Here is an 18,287-nt window from a genome sequence, read left to right as displayed (position 1 = left end):
TGGGGTTTGCACTGGGTCATGGCTCCTTGCTGTATCCACAAACTGCAACACCTGCCTTTCTGCAGACAGCCTCCCTGCAACCCCTTGGGTGCCAGAGATTGGTTTTGGCCTTGGTGTGTTGGGTTTTACATGGTGTTGGCACTTTGAAGCTCTGTCCACCCCTGCTAGCTACAGCCAGCAATGCAAATCCCAGAGGGTAGATTGTTGCTGCTTGAGTTAGGTGCCTTCTCTGCAGCTTTTTAGAGTCTTGAAGGTGTATGAACTGCGTAACCTTGCTCTGCAATATATTTGTCATACACATCTGTTATTAGTAAGTTGAGCTCTTTCCTGGGAATGGATTCTGTTGCTGACACAAAACTGCCCTAAAATAGGGTAACCACATCTCTATCTTTATATCTATATATGGCTAATCTGTTAGCAGTGTTCCAGAGCAGGGATTCAAATCTGGTGCATGAACCACTTGGCTGTTGGGTGGGGTTAGCTGCTGTCTCCTCCTCCAGTCCCCTTGTGAGCCTAGCCTGAATTTTTAAAATTATTTTATTTTGCCTGAAACTACTCCGTGAATTCAACACCAGTTTGTGAATAGTCTTGTTTGACCCAAAACTGCATTTTTTGACAAATAAACTATTCAGTGGAAAATTTCCCCCCAGTTCTACTTGTGATGTCATTTCACTAGTTCTCCCTTCACCATAATCTTCCAGTCTAGACAGAAACTGAATTTCAAATGCAAGAAAAGCCTTTTGTGCCGTCTTTATCCACATTATAAAAGCAGGGGGGAGGGGAAGGGCACAAGGCCAGTTTTTCCCTTTGAAGCTCCCCTTCAACATTCATCGTTTATGGGACAGACTGAAACTGAAGAAGATTTCTTGTTCACACAGAAAACATAGATAATTAATGTGTCTGTCTATATCTGGAGAGCTTCTTTTTCACAAATCCATTTAGATGCAGCATCACAGGTTTCAAAACTAATCTTATCTGCTTTTATCATCCCACAGCTGTTCCCTTTGGCAGGATCCGTTACATTGAACCTGGAAAACAAAATAAATAAATAATCGCTGTTTGGAATTTTTGAGCAAGATTTTTAGCAGCTTTGCCTCATTCTGACACCTCCTGAATTTCTTCCTTAACCGCTAAATTGTTCCTACAGAGCCTTAGTTGATAAAACGCTTCCTGATCCATAATTCTTTAGTTGCAGCTGGTTGGCCTTGGTCTATCTCTGGAAAACACTTGTCCATATTATAAAACCTGGTCCACAGGATTAGCCCAGCTGCTGATGGAAGCCGTTGAAGGAGGCTCAGGATGCATCTCTCTGTGCAGAGAACTGTGCCTAGCACTGAATCTCTCTTGCTCCCATATGTAGCCTCTGCTCTCACCAATGCTGGAAAGCAGCAGCCCTGTGCCCCCTGCTGCACATCTCACATGGACTCGGAGGATAAAAACACTCACAGTGTTGGATTGAACAGGGAGCCGTCCACCCAAATCCATTTCCTCGCAGGGGATGTAACAGTGAGTCCAAGCCAGAGCTGGTTTGCGCCTTTGGAAGTAGTTTGTATGAAAGTCTGTAAATGACATGGAAGAATTAATTGATGGGGAAGGAGGGCTAAAGTGGTTAAGGTGCTAGTAGAGACTCTGGGAACTGGGTTCAATTCCCCAGACTTCCTCTGTGACCATGGGCCAGTTATTTAGTTTCTGTTCTAACTGGGGCAGAATTAAGGCCTTGGTACAGTCTGTGTGGGGTGGGGGGGTCATGCTGTCGGTGAGGTGTCACCGCTGGGGGGCTGGGCACAGGTTATGTGCTGTTGCTGGCCTGAACTTTTCATTTCCTTCCTTTTTAGCGTGTGGGTCTGTGTAGAGCAGGGGTGGCCAAACCGTGGCTTGTGAGCCACATGCATCTCATTACAGTTAAATTGTGGCTTGCGGAGTCCCCTATGTATCCCCCATTCTCTGCCTACCAGATTGGTGGGGAGCTCAGGGCTTCTGCCCTGCAGCAGGGTGGTGGATCTAGGGGCTTCTGCTACAGGCGACTGGTGCCTGCTGAGAGTGTGGGGAGCACAATTGAAAGGTTCCCTCTCCCAACAGCTTGAGTCAAACCCCCACAGGCACAACCCCCACCCACCCTCAGTGCCCCCACCCTGCAGCTCACTGGTGTTGCCTCTCCCCATGGAGCTAACATCTAACTGCTGGGAGCTGCAGTGAGGAGCCCCTGCTTTAGCTCCATGGGGAGAGGCAGCTTCCAGCTGTTTGCACCCCGGCTCTTGGACTTCCAAAGACTATTGTATGCGGCTTGGAGAGTCAGTAATTTTGGCCACCCCTGATATAGAGCAACCCTGACAGACACACAACACGGTGGTTTTGTGTATTAATTATTACTAGTGATGCCCATATCTCCAGGACAAGTTTTATTTACCATCTCATCCTGGTCCCGGATCACCAGCAGCCGAGAGCTCCTCCTTGAACAGTCATCGCGGCTCTTGTCCCAGAGAGTTTTGTCTTTAGACACCCAGTAGCACTTGTCCCTGTGCAGCAACCAGTTTGGGGGGCAGAGCTTGCACCCTGATCCCTCTGGGGGGACAATGGAAACGCTTAATGGAGCTGAAGGTTCTGAACTGCATCACGCTCATGCACAGGCCTTCAGGCTCGACATTTCCAGTGGAGCTATTGCCTTGGTTCTGTTTGAGGACAGGTCTAATATTTACTAGCTGCAGGCCAGGAGGGAGGGGTATTGGTGAAGCTGTGAGTACCTCAGTACTGAAATAGCACCGGCTAACGCAGGTCAGGCTCAACTGGAATCCTCCTTCACTTCCTCCCTTCAGCTACTGTATTGTTCCTGTGCACTGCTTAACAGCCATTACGTTTCCCCTTAGAGATGGCTGCATGCCAGGTGGGTAGATAATACTACATATACAAGAGTTAAAATAACTTTATTTAGGTTGCAAAGTCAGAGTTGGAAATGCCACATTCAAGGTTGCCCATGCAACTGTAATTCAGCCTGTCCGTGGGTTCATCCTGTGCACTGGATGCTTGGGGAGCCATAATGTACATGGGAACCAAATAGGGCTGTGCACTGAATGAGGCAGCAGCAGTGAGGAAAAAATAGTAGGTAATCATGCAATAAAGACCGTATCATCAGGCACACACAAATGGCTGAATTATGGTTGTGCAAATAATTGTAAATCTGGCATTTCCTAACTTTTGGGAGCTTGGCTTTGTAACCGTCCTGTTCTCTTAATGCAGAATTGTGTTTAGTGTCCTAGTTTTTTAAAACAATATTCAACAATTCTATTACATGCAACTGGAACAACTTCCCCATCCTGAATCAACAGCAGGGTTTGCACCCTGGATCTTCACACCACACTGCTACCGCTCAGTGCTAGCTGGTAACAGGGAAAGTCTGTTACCCTCAGGGGAGGAGGCAGGGAATGGGCCTGGGTGGCCAATGGGAGCAGAGCCAGCTCCCTCCCCCTCCCCAGGAGGAGCTTCTGCCCCATGTGATGTTCCTGTGGATGAGAGTTCCTGGGGCCACGTGCTGGGTGAGGGGGAGCCTGGCCCCGCTCTCACCCTCTCCTCCCCTCCATCTCCATCTGCTGTGGTAGCTCCCAGTGCCAGGTGTGCTGCTGTGGCAGGGTGAGCCCAGCACTTTTGACTTTTCATGCTGTTGTTTGTCAGTTTTCCTGAGCATCACAAGCAAGGTGGGAAATGGCGACTCTTCCAAAGTTCACATCTCAGCAAAACCTGGATGAAATTTCATGGGCCAAAGAAAACACGTTTCTCCAGCCTGAGGGCTCCCCTCACCCCATAGTTCAAAGGCATGTTGCAAACAATGGAAGCATGAGAGCTCCTCAAAGATACCACATGATACTTTTACAATGCAAGTGCTAGGGAAACTAAATAGGAGTCGCTGCCAGCTACCCTATACGTAGTTTGTAAAGCAACAGGATATTTATTGCACTTATTGAAGTGGTTTGTCTCCTGCACTGAGTTACTTACCCTAAGTGACCACTAGATGTCACTGCAATGCAGGAAGCTGCTGAGGGAGAGAAGGCGCTGAGGTTACCTGTTGAGTTGCCACTGGACTTGTTTTCACACACAAATTGTTTCAAGTGGAAATGGAAATCTTTTAGGCCAGTGCTGCAGTTGGATTGATGATGGATGAGTGTCTCCCTGGTACCCTTGTTCTCCAGTGAACTCAGAGATCCTTTGGTCTGAAAAACTTCAGAACAGCATAAGCATGAATAGCGACTACTCCGTAGGGCTCAGCAAACTGGGAATGAGGGTGTGTGCAGCCACAAATCATTACCTACTGTCGCTATCAAATTCAGAACTGGGCCAGAGAGCGAGAACACGACAGAGAAAGAGAAAATTGCATTTATTACACATTATAAGGTGTCTTCCACTTTTCCCTGTGCACACTGAACAGTGACGTTGTGAGAGCTGGATCACAGGGGGCTCAACCTTGTTCTTGTGATATTGTTCCCTTTGTGGTGATAACGAAGTGTCCAGGACATTATTCACAAGAAGTTTGGAATCAGAAGTATGGGGGGAGAGGAAATTTCAGGGTGCTGCATTTTGCACAAACTAATTTGGAACTGCTTACCCCAAACGCCCATGGCTATCACAGCTCCCAGCAGGATGAGGATCCCAGCTGCTCCAAGCCCTGCAGCGAGTCGATGCCAGCGGAGACACTGAGTGTGATCTGGAAGAGTCGGGGTTTAGTGAAATATCCTCTGCACGTAGTGCACGAAATAATAATGGCCACCTGCTGTCCTGTGGAGCCTGTGCAGCACCCGCCAATGGGCATTTGTGTTCCTCCTCATATAATACCAGGAATAGTTTTAAACTTGTCAGTTAAGGGCATGTCACTTTGAGGGCAGCCCTGTGCCGAAACAGAGCAAAATACTAACAAATCCCACTGTCAGTTATTTAACAACACAGTTCTATCCCACTTACAATGCTGGGTATTTGACCATGTTATAGGGCGAGTCTGTGTGTCAGCCCCCTCAGGACAGTGGTTCTTAACCTTTCTGGGGTCAGGACACATTTGTAAATCCCGATGGCCTGTCATGACACTGTAAATAGCATTAGTTCAATAAGCACCTGCCTTACTCCATAGCTTACCCACAACACACAATATACACATTTGTGTACCAAGTACTAAACAGCAAACCGTACCTACCAGAGCAGCAGCGTCCGCGGCTTCTGTCCTGGGGCTGGCTGGGCTCGGCTCCCCACTCTGGGTGTTGTGACTTCCGGGGGTCACAGTGCTGCGCAGGTTTGGCCTGGCTTCCCTGACAGGGGGCAGCTGGGCCAAACTTGTGAGAGTGGCATTGTGCCCCGGCGCACAGGCTCGTAGTGCCACTGCCTGGTCACCCCCCGTCATCATGACCGAGGTGGGGTGAGGGGGGGCGGGCAAGCCTGTGCAGCAGGTCACAACACCCAGAGCAGCTCGCTGAGCCCACCCAGCCTTGCAGACCTCTAAGTCCTTCCCCCCTTTCTGCAAAAAGGAGTTACCCGTGTTCAGTCTGTTACCCTCTGTTCAAGGACAGCCAGGTGATTTGTATATAAACAAGCTCCAGCTTGAGACCGGATCACTAATTTCACCTCCAATGGGAAACTGACCTGCCAGACCCAAAGTCTCCTAACGCTTGGCTAAACAGCAACAATATCAAGGAAGTCAGAGTCACTGGATCAATACCAACTAGTTACACATTTGCCTAGTGATCTAGAACAGTTGAATATAACCAGAGGCTCGCACACTTTGTACTATCTGTTGGCCGAGCTCATTGCACATGCCAGGGGCTCCTTCCATCCCTCCATTCCCCCCAAAAGCTCCCTGGGTGACCCCTTCACCTCCCTGTACTGCAGGGATTCCCTGCAACTCCCTCAATCTGCCCCTGCCAGGAGATCTGTGCCCTCCATTCCTCATCTCCCATAACAGTGTCCTCTTTTCTTTCCCCCATGCTGTCCCCCTTCCACACCAGGGTCCCCCATTTCCCCCCATGTCAGCAGTTCTGTGTTCCCCTCATTCCTCCCTTCTCCCCATTCCAGGTCCCCCATTCTCCCCTCATGACCGGGGTTAACTTCAAAGCAAGGGGCGTTGGTTTAACAGTGGTGGTTCACAAACTGTCTGCGTTGCCTATTCTTCATCAGAGGAAACCCCCTGCTGGGACCGTTTCTGTGAACAGGCCTGTCAGCCTGCCCGAGAGCGATAAATACTGGACCTTGGGCAGGGCCCTGCGATCTCTGATCTGCTGAGCTCTGGCACAGGGGGAGCTTCAGCTATTGGACTGAGATCCCCAGGGGGATGCCCTGAAAGATTCATGAAAGGCCTCTAAGAGACTGACACAGGGTTAGCTGACGTTATACCTCTGCCAACAACTGGACTCATATTCTAATGCAACAGTGGTGTATCTTATCTGCTTTAACTTTTACCAGCTCTCTTCTTTTCTTTTTTTATTAATAAATCATTAGTTAGTTTACTAAGGGTTGGCTACCGGCACTGGAGTTTGGTAACATCTTGAGCATCCTGTTACCTGGGGTAAGTGACTGATCCTTTGGGATTGGAAAATCCAATATATGTGTTTTTGTTGTTTTAATAATCTTTTATTATAAAGTCTAGTTTGCCTGGGTGGTAAACAGGGGCTGGAGAGCCTAAAGGGACTGTCTGTGGCTTCATGATCACCAGTATAGTAATTTGGAAGCACACACTTGTCACTGGATTGGTTAAATCTAACTATAGACTGTACCACCAGGCTGGGTAGTTTGGCAGGCTGGGCTGAGCTGTGTCCCTTACCAGGCACTCTACAGTTATTGTGTTACAAAGAGACAGTCAGAGAAATGCCACCCAGCTGAGTGTAAGGCCTTGCCAGCTTGGCCAATTACAGTACAACGTTAACGTGTTCCATATGCCCTATGTGACATCATAGTTGGGATATTAATATTTATTTAGCAACTACAATGTTAATAGAATAAAAATAGAGGCTGACAACATAATAATCCAAAATTTCTTCCCTTATCTCAGCAATGTCATTATACCTATAGAACAGTGGTCTCCAAAGTGCGGTGCACACACCCCATGGGGTGCACAAGAGGATCATTTGGGGTGCGTGGCAGGAGGAGCGCTTTTTTTTTTTTTGCTTCGGCAGTTTGGGTGGGAGTCCGAGCGGCTTTTTTTTTTTTTGCTTCGGCTCGGCAGGGGGGTGTGCTCAAAATTTTTTTACTGATAGGGGTGCACGATCAAAAAAGTTTGGAGACCACTGCTATAGAAGTTACAATCTAAAGATATCAGTTTTGTAAAATAACTTGTATAATTACATTTCAAATACAACCAGTTATTTTCAAGGGACTTCTTTACCAAAAAAAGTGTCCATCCTTTGTTAAAATTTAATTCATGATTTCTTGTTTCCTCGTTATTTTAGAAATACTGATGCATATTCACTGCTCACCCCCAATCTCCTCTCATACTTACCACGGGTTCCCTCCTGTCTGTTCTAAGTCACAACTTCCCAAACTTTGACTGATCCACAAATACCAAGTCTTATAGCTTCTCTCTGCCCTCAGGAAATGTGAACACCCCATCCCTAGCCTTGGAAATGCCCCTGGCATCCTGTCCATTTCAGAGCCTAGGAGACGATATCCCTTTGTGCCTTCATCATTCCCCCTGGACCAGGCTTCCCGCATTTCCTCCTTTTCTCCAGCCCCATTTCCTGTATTCCTCAGATACCGGACTTTATTCTTGTCTGCACAGACACTAGTAGGCCCGTCCCTCTCTACACTTCGCCCATCCAGTGGCACGGACTTCACAACCCTCTGCACTGAATTGGCTCCCCAACGATTTTCAGATCCCATCATTCCTCCTTGGACTGTGAGACTCCCACACCTCTCCTAATAGAACAACGAAGTCCTGCCAGATCCCTTCTGCCCAGTCATTCCTCTCAAGACTCACCACATTTACTGGCCCTCACCATTTGACTTGCCCTACTATAGTATATATCGAAACTGCAATAGCTCATTTGCATCCTCCGAACAGGTTTATGAAATATATGATCTATTTTATTGTGGTCGCACCCAAAGGTTCCAGTCTGGAGCAGTCACCTGAACTCTTACTAAGGCCAGACCTACATTAGGAAATTGGGTCGGTATAACTATGTCGCTCAGTGGTGTGAATAATCCACACCCCAAGTGATGCAGTTACACCAACCTAACCCCCGATATAGCCAGTGCTGTGTTGGTGGCAGGGCTTTCTGCCACTGACATAGCTACTGCCTCTCGGGGAGGTGGAGCACGTACACTGATGGGAGGAGCCCTCCCGTCAGCATAGGCAGCATCTGCACTGAAGCGCTACAGTGGCTTTGCGGCAGTTGCACCACTGCAGCGTTTTAAGCATAGACCTGCCCTAAGAGACTGAATCATAATCTTCTCATGCCAGGGACGCTCTCACTGAGTAAAGGACACAATGGGAGAGAGCCTGAGGGTAACAGTAATAAGATCAGACATTACAGAGATTAGCTGTGTGCACAATTTGATGGTGAATTTAATTGTATAATTATGTTAGGATACCTGGAGCCTTGGGTAGGAATCTTTGTTATTTTAAATCTAAATAAAGAAACAAATAAATAAAGTAATGCGAAATTTGTTTCCTCCTTTGGTAAAGTTAAATCGTTTACCCCAAACTATCACTCAACTTAGGCATCATCGGTTGCCTGATTTTTTTGTAAGTATCACAGCAGAGATAGGGCTTGAGGAATTTGAAAGAAAAGAGGGTCATCAAAATATAACAGCCTGGCCCTTGTATTTGTATGTAGAGCCTGTCACTGACTATGACATTGTCTGAGACAGTTTGTATTTACACTGAAGTAAAGTGCCCCACAGGGCATTAAAGAAATTCAGCATCCAGCTCCAGGAGTGGTAAAGGACTCAGGTTAGCTAAGTCCTGCCAGATGCATGTTGCATAGAACACAGACCTGTCCTTTGTTGCTAGAAAACCAGTGTCTAAACACCTACCTGACTGCGCTTCAAGTTACCTATGTGGGGTAACTATTGTGTGATCCCTGTTGCACCTTTAATATAGTTGGTGGATTGCTGGTGATGCGGGGGGTTCAGCTGATCACCAGTTTGGAGGCTGGAAAGGATATTTGCCATATGGCAGAATTGGCAAACTGCTGTGTGGGTTTTTCCCACTTTCCATTCAGCATCGAGCTGGTCTGGGTTTAGATTATAATTGTTCCAACTTTGACAGGTTCCCATGTGGTTGTAGATTAGAAAGGGTTTGTTCTGATGTTCCCATAACCCAATGGCTGCCTGGGCCATGGTCCTGAGCACAGTATTGCCTGGTGAGGGGTTTTGCCTGCGCTTTGAGCTGGGGGAGCAATTCCCAGCTCGAGGAGACATATCGCTGCTGCTAACTCTGACTGAGCGAGTGCCCTAAAAATAGAATGTAGCTGCAGCAGCGTGGCTGGCAGGGGAGGTGTTAGCCACTCCGAGAAGGTGCCTGTGGTCTCGGCTGGGTTTGTACTGATGTACTCGGGATGATGAGCCCGTCCTACTGCATGAGCTGGACACGCTATTTTTAAAATACCCTCTAGTTTTAGCACACTAGCGCGATCAGAACTAGCACAGGGTTTGTCTCCTCAAGCTGGGTATCTCACCCCCAGCTCGAACCGCAGACATACCCTGTGTCTCATGCAGCTTGTGGCTCACCTCATCTTGTCTCTCCTGTCTCTAGCATGGAGGAAGGGGTAGGACTCTGGCTTACAATCAGCATGAGGGTGGAGAGGGGGCATGACTGTCACATTTACCCTCTAGTCTGTGGTACACCACGGCCATTCGTGCCAACTGAGATCCGCACTGGGACAACCTTTCTGGGTAGTTTGGGTAGTTACCCTAGTTAGGTAATAGTTTTAAATAAAGTCACAGCCTCCACATTTAACCATATAACGGTGTCTATGTCTCATTGCCTTTATGTCCACGTTAACTTCTAATTGTACTTTGTCAAGTGGCTGAATTTTTAAATGCAGTTTAAAAATAAAGCAGCCAGCCTGAGCTTCGTACATGTGGAGCAATGACAGGGAAAGAGATGCCCCCTACCCTGATCGCCAAATAGCCCCCTTCTTCCTCAGCAATACTCACAATTTCCTACTGCGTCACACACCATACAGCTGTTTCAGGATGCCATCCCACAGCCCAGTGCTATTGTCGGCATCCCCTTGGAGACCTCCCCCGCCCTTCTGTAAGGGGAGAAATTGGATTGTATCTGTATCCAAACCCATCAGCTCCCCTTGTGACCCAACATAGAGAGCCTGTCAAGCTATCAGGACAGGTAAGGCAAGGGTGGTCCTGAATTAAGGTGTAGGTACCTCTCCAATATTGTGGTAGAAAAACATTACACAAGTGAGGATTGTGTGACTGTTGAATGTGTCAGTTTCTTCATGTAAGAGGCATGTCTTGTGAACCCTCTGCTGAAATCCCTCTGCCACAGTAACGCTATGTCTGAAACACTGCGTCATCATAACTCCTAAAATCCTCTGTGGGAACAACTCCTATACTGGTAACAGAGTGTCTTCTGAACTTGTGTGCCAAAAAGCATTGCATTATCAGTATCAGACTCCAGGGTTCTCTTTTTGTCTTTAACACCAATTATCTGAAGAAAACATTAAGCTCGGAAGTAGATATTTATAATTGTTATTGTGTTAATTCAATTGCCATATGGAAAGTAATATGCAAGGCAAAAAACACAAAACAAAAAGTTCAGAAAGTCAGATTTGTTGCAAAAGAGCTCTGAAAGAAGGTAATACACCCCCTTAATTTTACTTTTTTGACAGTTGGAGGTAGTATTAATGTGTATTTATCACAGAAGTGTAAGGATTGAAGGGACCTCAACAAACCATCTAGTCTATCAGCTGTGCTGAGGCAGGATTTGGTATATCAGGTCCTAGCCCATCCCTGACAGGTGTTTGGAAGCACCACACGCCAGAACTTTCAGAACAGACAAACTGCATCCAGACGTGACATTAGTGTGTGGCAAGCTGGTGCTCTGTAGAGTCACACCCTAGTTTAATGCACACAGGGGCCTGTAAAGTTTCCAGGTAGACAAGCCCGTACATACGACACTCCTGTTACTACAAACCAGAATGACATTAGCCTTTTTTTGCTGTAGTATCACACTGTTGACTCATGTTCAGTGTGTGATCCACTATAACCGCCAAATCCTTTTCTGCAGTACTAGTGCCTAGCCAGCTATTTGCCATTTTGGTGGTATGCACTTGATTTTTACTTCCTACGTGTAGTACTTTGCACGTGTCTTTATTGAAATTCATATTGTTGATTTCAGACCAATTCTCCATTTATCAAGGTTGTTTTGAATTCTAATCCTGGCCTTTAAAATGCTGGCACCACTCCTAGCTGTAAACTGTCATTCACAAATTTTACTAGTGTAGTCTCCACTCCGTCATCTAAGTCATTAATGAAAATATTGAATAGTATTGGACACAGGAAAGCCACCTGTGGAACTCCACTTGATACGATCTCTCAGTTTGACAGTGAAGCATCGTTAACTATGCTCCGAGTATGGTCTTTGAACCAGTTGTACACTCATCTTATAGTAAATTCATCTAGGCCACATTTTCCTTGTTTGCTTATGCGACTGTCATGGAGGACTGTGTCAAAAGCCTTGCTAAAATCCAGATATATCATGTCTACTGCTTCCCTCCATCCACTAGGCCAGTTACCTTGTCAAAGAAGGAAGTTAGATTGGTTTTGTATCATTTGTGCTTGACATATCTGTGTTGGCTACTACTTACCACCTTATTATTCTCTAGATCTGAACAAACTGATTGTTTGATAATTTGTTCCACTATCTTTCCAGGTATCGAAGTTAGATTGACTGGTCTGTAATTTCCTGGGTCTTCCCTTTTCCTCTTTTTGAAGAAGAGTACTGTGTTTTGCTTTCTCCAGTCCTCTGGGACCTTTCCCATCCTTCATGAGTTGTCAAAGACAGTTAATGGTTCTGATATTGCTTCGGCTATTTCCTTAAATACTGTCTTGTGAATTTAATCAGGCCCTGCTGACTTGAACGCATCTATCTTATCTAAACATTCTTTAACCTGTTCCTTCCATATTCTGGCCCAAGATACTTTCCCCCTTATTGTTAATATTGTCTTAAGCATGTGCTCCAAATTAATCTTCTTAGTGAAGACAGAAGCAAAAGAAGGCATTAAACACCACAACTTTCTGTGTGTCATCCTTTATTTGCTCCCTTTTCCTATTAGGTAATGGATCTACATTTGCCAAACCAACAGGTAAAACTCAAATATCAATTTTAATTTGTATTTTGTTCACTGCCACTTTGAAATCATTTCTTAAAATTAAAACTACTCCTGTTAAAAGGCTAATTGGCACAGTCTTATTGGGTTATCACTCCACCGTACTACCGTGAAAAGAGATATTTAACATCTACACTATTTTATCAGTTCTAAAAGAGCATCAAGATTTTAAAATGTCAAATAATACTAATTGTCTGGCAAATCCTTTTAAAATTGCTCCATAATTTTTACGCTTACATTTTACATCCTTTGAAGTCAAGGATTCTTAGCCTCACTGGGGCATAAACAGGTTTCAGGGGGCCGTGACCACACTCCCTTTCTTTTTGGATACATGGATGGGTGCCCTAAAACTTGTAGTAACATGGAGTTACAGTATGGAAAGCTTGAGAACCCCCTGCCTTAAGTTAATATTTAGCTCGGTTCCTTATTTCTTCATTATTCTGATATTCATTTTCCCGCTCTCCTCCCATCCTTGCTACTATGTTCCTCCGTGAGAGTCTCCTTTAAGTTACAACTTTTGAAAATTCATTTGGTGGGAGACATGTCTACTCGTCTTCTGCACTCAGAGTAGAGGAGAAGGTGGGAACGTGTTCCCATTCCTGAATCCTGTGTAAAATCCCTTGGTTGCCTGTAATTTTCTCTGGTAGCCAAATTTCCCTTTTTCTCCAGCCCCAATTCCTAACCTCCTCAAATAAACATTTGGTCTTTAACCAGAGGCTAGTAAATCCTTTTCTTCACTCTGCATCTATTAGTGACACAGGCTCCATGACACAGTTACCTAAATATCTCCTCACCTCTTTTCTTCTAATCCTCTCTAGTGAGACAATGAAATCCTTCCTGTTCCTGGAGCCTCCCAGGTTCCTTCTGCTCTGTTCACTCTTCCCAAGACTTGACCAATGCCCTGCTCCTTACCCCTCTGACTTATCCCACTATAGTAAATTGTAGATTCACTAGTTTACTTCAATCCTCCAAATATGTATGTAAGTTGGCATACAATCATGTATTGTATTGCACTTATAATTGTGTGTATACATATATAGGCTGACAGCGGATACTCTTGTAGTGTTGTGGCTGTTTTAATACTGACATAATTCACACTATAATAATGCTTTAAAGAAATTCCATATCCAGTTCTGACAACTGTAGGGGATTTCACATTCTCAGAAGTCCCATTCTATGAACATAGCATATAGAGCTGTTCCTTGGTTCTAAAGACCTTCTTTCTGATCTCTAGCAGTGCTACAATTCAAATAATAAAGTAGTACATTAGGACTGCATTTTTGTAATCAAAAAGAGAGCTCATACTAGTACAAAACTAAGAAATTAAAGACTTACTGAGGTGCCGAGGTGGATGCAATGGGTTGGAAGAGGCTCCCAAAATGTTTAAATCAGCATAAACTATTTCACCTGCCATGATAAGCGCAGAGGAGGGAGAGCACGGACAGAAGAGGACGGAGTCTAAGAGCAGCCTCATTTATATATGAGCTAATGTATCCAAACTCAGGAAGTGTCTGTCATCTCTCTGAAGCTTTTGTACTTCCTTTGAGAAGTCCATGCACCCAGGCTAATCAATTAATGCCTATGTGCTAGCAACCAGGCTGAGTTGTGCTTGAAAACACTCAGGACAGGAGAGCTGTTCTGCAGTAGGGTATTTAGGATTTCAGAAGCACAATTATTTTTCAGTAGTACAAGTAAGCTGAGCCCTGATGCATTTAGCATGGCAGCTCTGAAAATTCACATGGCAAGAAAGTCTTGTTAAAGCATAAAAGAGGGAAATAGTCAATTGGCATTTCCCCTCGCCTGTCAGTGGGGCAGCCATCTTCCATGTACGCCCTTCACTCTAGTTCTCTCTCTGTTGTTGGGCACTCAGCTCTTGTGTGAGCGAAAAACACTTTTGCATGTGGTGGCAGAACTGCCTTCCCCAGGGAAAGGGGGCTCTGCTGGATCAGGACCTGAATGCAGGAATTGTGGTGCAACCTCAGCTCCCACTGTAGTCAATGGGAGGCCAGGGCACTCAGCACTGCACAGGATAGGGCTCCATGTCTGAGGATTGATAATACCAGAGTCAGTTCAATAGATTGCAGTACTGCCAGCCCCAAATGTTCAAAACTCATGAGTCAGGCTCACCAGAAATCATTAGATTGGCTTTAAAATCACGAGATTACGTAAAAATAATAGAGTTGATGTTCTTTATTTGCCTTCGGCTTTTTGAGCCCTTAGGGTGCACTAGGATCACATTTTGAAGCTTTCTCCACAGCCATGAGGGCTAGAAACTTACTTTTTCTTTAGGCATGAAGGCTGAAATCATCACATCTCCACTGGACTCCAGGAGCTGGGGCTTTAAGGAAAACAATTATCATGAGATGCATGACAAAATCATGGGAGTTGGCAGCACTGAGACTGGCTCAATAGAATTTGTGCCCACAGTAAAACTGTTCGGTTTGCATTCGCACAGTGTCATGTCAAGTGGGAAATAGAGTTGGAGGGCACTGGTCATATGCTGGTAGCCTGCATCTCCTACAATTTGTTACTGCCACTGCCACTCTCAATTCGTTAACTAGCAGGCTGACGATACAACTATAAAGTTTCAAGTCTCAACTGTACAGCAAGCCCAGCATCTTATGTACAACAAGGAAATAACTGCCCCACAAAATCTGTCTTAATTTATAGGTAAGGCTGCTGAGTGCAATTCAAAACATTAAACATCCATAGATGTTCAGGTTGAAAGAAGTCACAAGCTAAGGTTACATCAACAATCTTGAGGGGAAGCAGCGGAAGAGCTCTCAGGCATTTAAAAAAGGAAGTACTTATGCCTCTTAGCAGTACTTGGTGAGTGGTGGCTGCAGAGGTGAAAGTAAGCCGGTACGGTTCGGTACGGCGTACCAGCAAGAGCCAGTACACCGTGCTGGATCGCACCAGCTTCTGCGGCGGGGATTGAAAGGGCTTGGAGCTCCCTGCCGCAGCGGGGAGCCCAGAGCCCTTTGAATCCCACCCGCAGCTCCGGCGGCTGGGCTGGGGCCGGGATTTAAAGGTTTTTGGAGCTCCCTGCAGTGGCGGGCGCTCCGGGCCCTTTAAATCCTGGCCCCAACCCGGCAGCCAGGCCCGGGTGGGGATTGAAAAGGCCCGGAGCTCCCGCGGCTGCGGGGAGCCCCGAGCCCTTTAAATCCCACCCGCAGCTCTGGCTGACAGAGCTGCAGTGGGGATTTAAAGGGCCTGGGGCTCTGTGGCGGCCGGAGCCCCAGGCCCTTTAATTTGCCCCGGAGCCCCAGGGGCTCCCAGCCACCTCTGCAGCTGAGAGCCCCTGGTTGATTTAAAGGCCCTGGGTCTCCCAGCCACAGCCGGTGCCCCAGGGCCTTTAAATCTTGAGAGGCCCCGCCTCTTCCGGTTGAGGCCACGCCCCCCTCAGGACTCCAGCAGTACCAGTAAGTCCTGTAAGTTATTGTCACCCCTGGGTGGCTGCAACTGTTCTCATGCAGATTTGCTGAGCTGTCCAGGTTTGGGGAACTGCCAAGTTTTTGAGGAACTGCCAGGTTTTGAGGAACTGCCAAGAGGGGAGTAGCAGAACCTCCCCTCTTGTGAGGAGTTCAGCTACATGATGATTTTTAATGGCAAGAGCCAAGAAGGGGGCGCATGGAAGAGATGGAAATTGAACCACTTTAAATTCACACCGAATTTTTCTACTTTACCTATTATATATATGTGTGTGTGTGAACACACACACAGACAGACAAATTCCAGTGGGTTTCCTGCCAGTAAACTGATTAAGAGGAAGAGAAAGTTTAGAAACTCCTGATCCATTCTTATAGTGACCAAAAGCATCTCTTCCTCAGTGGGATGCAGTGTTGTCCACTGGCTCTGCTACTAGACTTGCACTCAGGAGATCTGAGGTCTGTTCTGTTCCTGGTTCTACTACTAGCCTGCTGGGTGACCTTGGCAAGTCACATTAATCTCCCCATGCCTCAGTTTCCCCAGCCCTAAAATGAGGATAATGATACTGGACCAGATTTTCAGAGATATTTTGGGGTCTTTGAAAATCTGGCTAACTGACCACATGCTTTGAGATGCATGGATAAAAAGTGCTGTATTATAGGTGACACAGCTAGTGACATCTATAATGGAAAGTGTGAAGCAACGTTAAGTATAAGACTCTGTTTTCAGTTGCTTATAACTTTGCCAGATTTAACTGTTCATGCTGAAATTTCCTGCCGTGTGTCTGCCTCAGGCTGAATTTTTTTTGAAAGTTTCAGCAAAACATCAGTTCTTTAAACCTAGATATATTTTTTGTTTGTATATTACAGTAATCATTAAAAAATGTATAATGTTAATAAATACATAGATGTGATGAAACAAAGTAGTTGTACTTATGTGCCTGTGCTTAATTTGTGTTTTCGACGATTTACCTTCTAAAAAAATCTGGCATGTCTTGCACCCCCAGAAAGGGCATCTCGCACCCCCAAGGGGTGCATGCACCCCAGGTTAAGAACCACTGCTCTACACCTCCAGGCTTTGGAGCAGGGACTTCAATTTGACATTGCAGGGTGGGAGAAATCACCCTGGTATCAGGGAATGGCTTTAGCAGTTCCAATGAAAAGCCACCCAAATTTGGTCAAGTTATGAGCCTTTAACAAATTGCACTTCACACAGTTTCAGTAGAGACTTGTTAGAGCTCCACTGCTAAACCCCCACAGCACTGAGCATGCTCCATCCCATCACAGAGATATAGGTGACAGGACTTCACATGCGCCATCAACCGAGCAGGAAGGGATTAAAGACAGCCATTTTCTCAGCATGTGCTGAGTCCATTGGTTATTTCACCCACCATCACCAGGACTGGTTTGGTGAGAATGATGAGAACGATGCTGAGATTCAGGGCCTGCTCGACCAGAAAAAAAAAGCTCATCGCACATGGCAAACAACATATTACACCAGCAGAAGAAAGAGTCATACAAGCAACTCAAAGGAAAATCCGTGACATCAAAAATAAGTGGTGGCGAGAAAAGACCAAGGAGATTGAGCTTTATGCTGATAAACATGACATCAGGAGCTTTTTTTCAGGCAATAAGGGCCATTTATGGTCGATGCTCCCATGGTCCCACACCACTCCGAGCCCAAGATGGGTCAACATATTTATTTTTTTTAAGGACAGCGAAGCCATCAAAGCCAGATGGACGGAGCATTTTGAGTTATTCCTGAATCAACTGTCTCTGATGTCTCTATAGAATCTATACCACAATAACATGAAAGAGAATCTCTTGCTGACCTCCCTGCCCTTGAAGAAGTAACATGAGCCATTATGCATACCAAGAACAACAAGGCAGAAGGGCCAGTTGACATACCAGCTGAAGCCTACAAGTTTGGAGATGAACAACTGGTAAGGAAGCTCCACAAACTTTTTCTTCATATCTGATATAACGAGAAGATTCCAGAAGATGTGAGAAATGCCAACAATGTTACAATCTTTAAGAAAGGAGATCAATCAGAGTGTGGAAATTATTGAGGCATTGCCTTGTTATCTACAGCAGGGAAAATTCTTGCCCGTATCCTCTTAAACTGATTACTTCCCCTTGCTGAGGAAATATTGCAGAATTTCAGTGCGGTTTTAGACCATCCCATGAGACGGACATGATCTTTGTTGCCCGCCAAATCTAGAAAAAGTCTCGTGAGCAAAATCAGGATCTGTACATGGCCTTCATCGATTTGACAAAGGTCTTTGACTCAGTCAATCGCAAAGCTCTGTTGAAGGTGCTGGCCTCCAAAATGACTGCCCTCCAAAATTTATTAAGGTCCTAAGGTTTCTTCATGATCAGATGACTGCCACAGTTCTCTGTAATGGTCTTGAGACGGACCCTTTCATCTTCAAAACTGGGGTTAAGCATGGATGCGTTATTGCCCCAACCCCATTCTCCATCTATTTAGCAGTCATTTTGGTCCTCCTTAAAGACCTCCTCCCCAAAGGATTTGACATTCAAT

General features: G+C 45.8%; 3 protein-coding genes across 3 annotated transcripts in view; 1 reads left to right on the top strand and 2 right to left on the bottom strand.

The window, feature by feature from the left end:
- The window catches only part of LOC123345648 (protein S100-A16-like), a 643,389-nt gene that overhangs the window by 66,391 nt on the left and 558,711 nt on the right, over positions 1 to 18,287 (bottom strand). The gene's annotated exons all lie outside the window — the stretch shown is intronic.
- The window catches only part of LOC123345636 (C-type lectin domain family 2 member D-like), a 348,976-nt gene that overhangs the window by 24,962 nt on the left and 305,727 nt on the right, over positions 1 to 18,287 (top strand). The gene's annotated exons all lie outside the window — the stretch shown is intronic.
- LOC123345631 (killer cell lectin-like receptor subfamily B member 1B allele C) lies at positions 905 to 13,731 on the bottom strand. Its single transcript, XM_044982622.1, has 6 exons — positions 13,653 to 13,731; positions 4,595 to 4,693; positions 4,055 to 4,210; positions 2,408 to 2,562; positions 1,447 to 1,559; positions 905 to 1,028 (listed from the first exon to the last, which is right to left on the bottom strand). The coding sequence occupies exons 1-6, from the start codon at positions 13,729 to 13,731 to the stop codon at positions 905 to 907; spliced, it is 726 nt and encodes a 241-aa protein (XP_044838557.1).

Source organism: Mauremys mutica, chromosome 12 (genome assembly GCF_020497125.1).
Source record: "Mauremys mutica isolate MM-2020 ecotype Southern chromosome 12, ASM2049712v1, whole genome shotgun sequence".
NCBI lineage: Eukaryota > Metazoa > Chordata > Testudines > Geoemydidae > Mauremys > Mauremys mutica.
The sequence above is the reverse complement of the archived record's forward strand: the minus strand, read 5'-3'. Positions and strand labels throughout refer to the sequence as shown.

What these genes read in the sequence shown, in the direction of transcription:
- LOC123345631 (XM_044982622.1), bottom strand. Translation starts at nt 13,731, where the DNA reads ATGGCAGGTGAAATAGTTTATGCTGATTTAAACATTTTGGGAGCCTCT. An exon ending in GCATCCACCTCGGCACCTCA is followed by an intron (nt 4,694 to 13,652) that starts GTAAGTCTTTAA and finishes CGACTCTTCCAG; the next exon opens with ATCACACTCAGTGTCTCCGC. An exon ending in GATAGCCATGGGCGTTTGGG is followed by an intron (nt 4,211 to 4,594) that starts GTAAGCAGTTCC and finishes GCTGTTCTGAAG; the next exon opens with TTTTTCAGACCAAAGGATCT.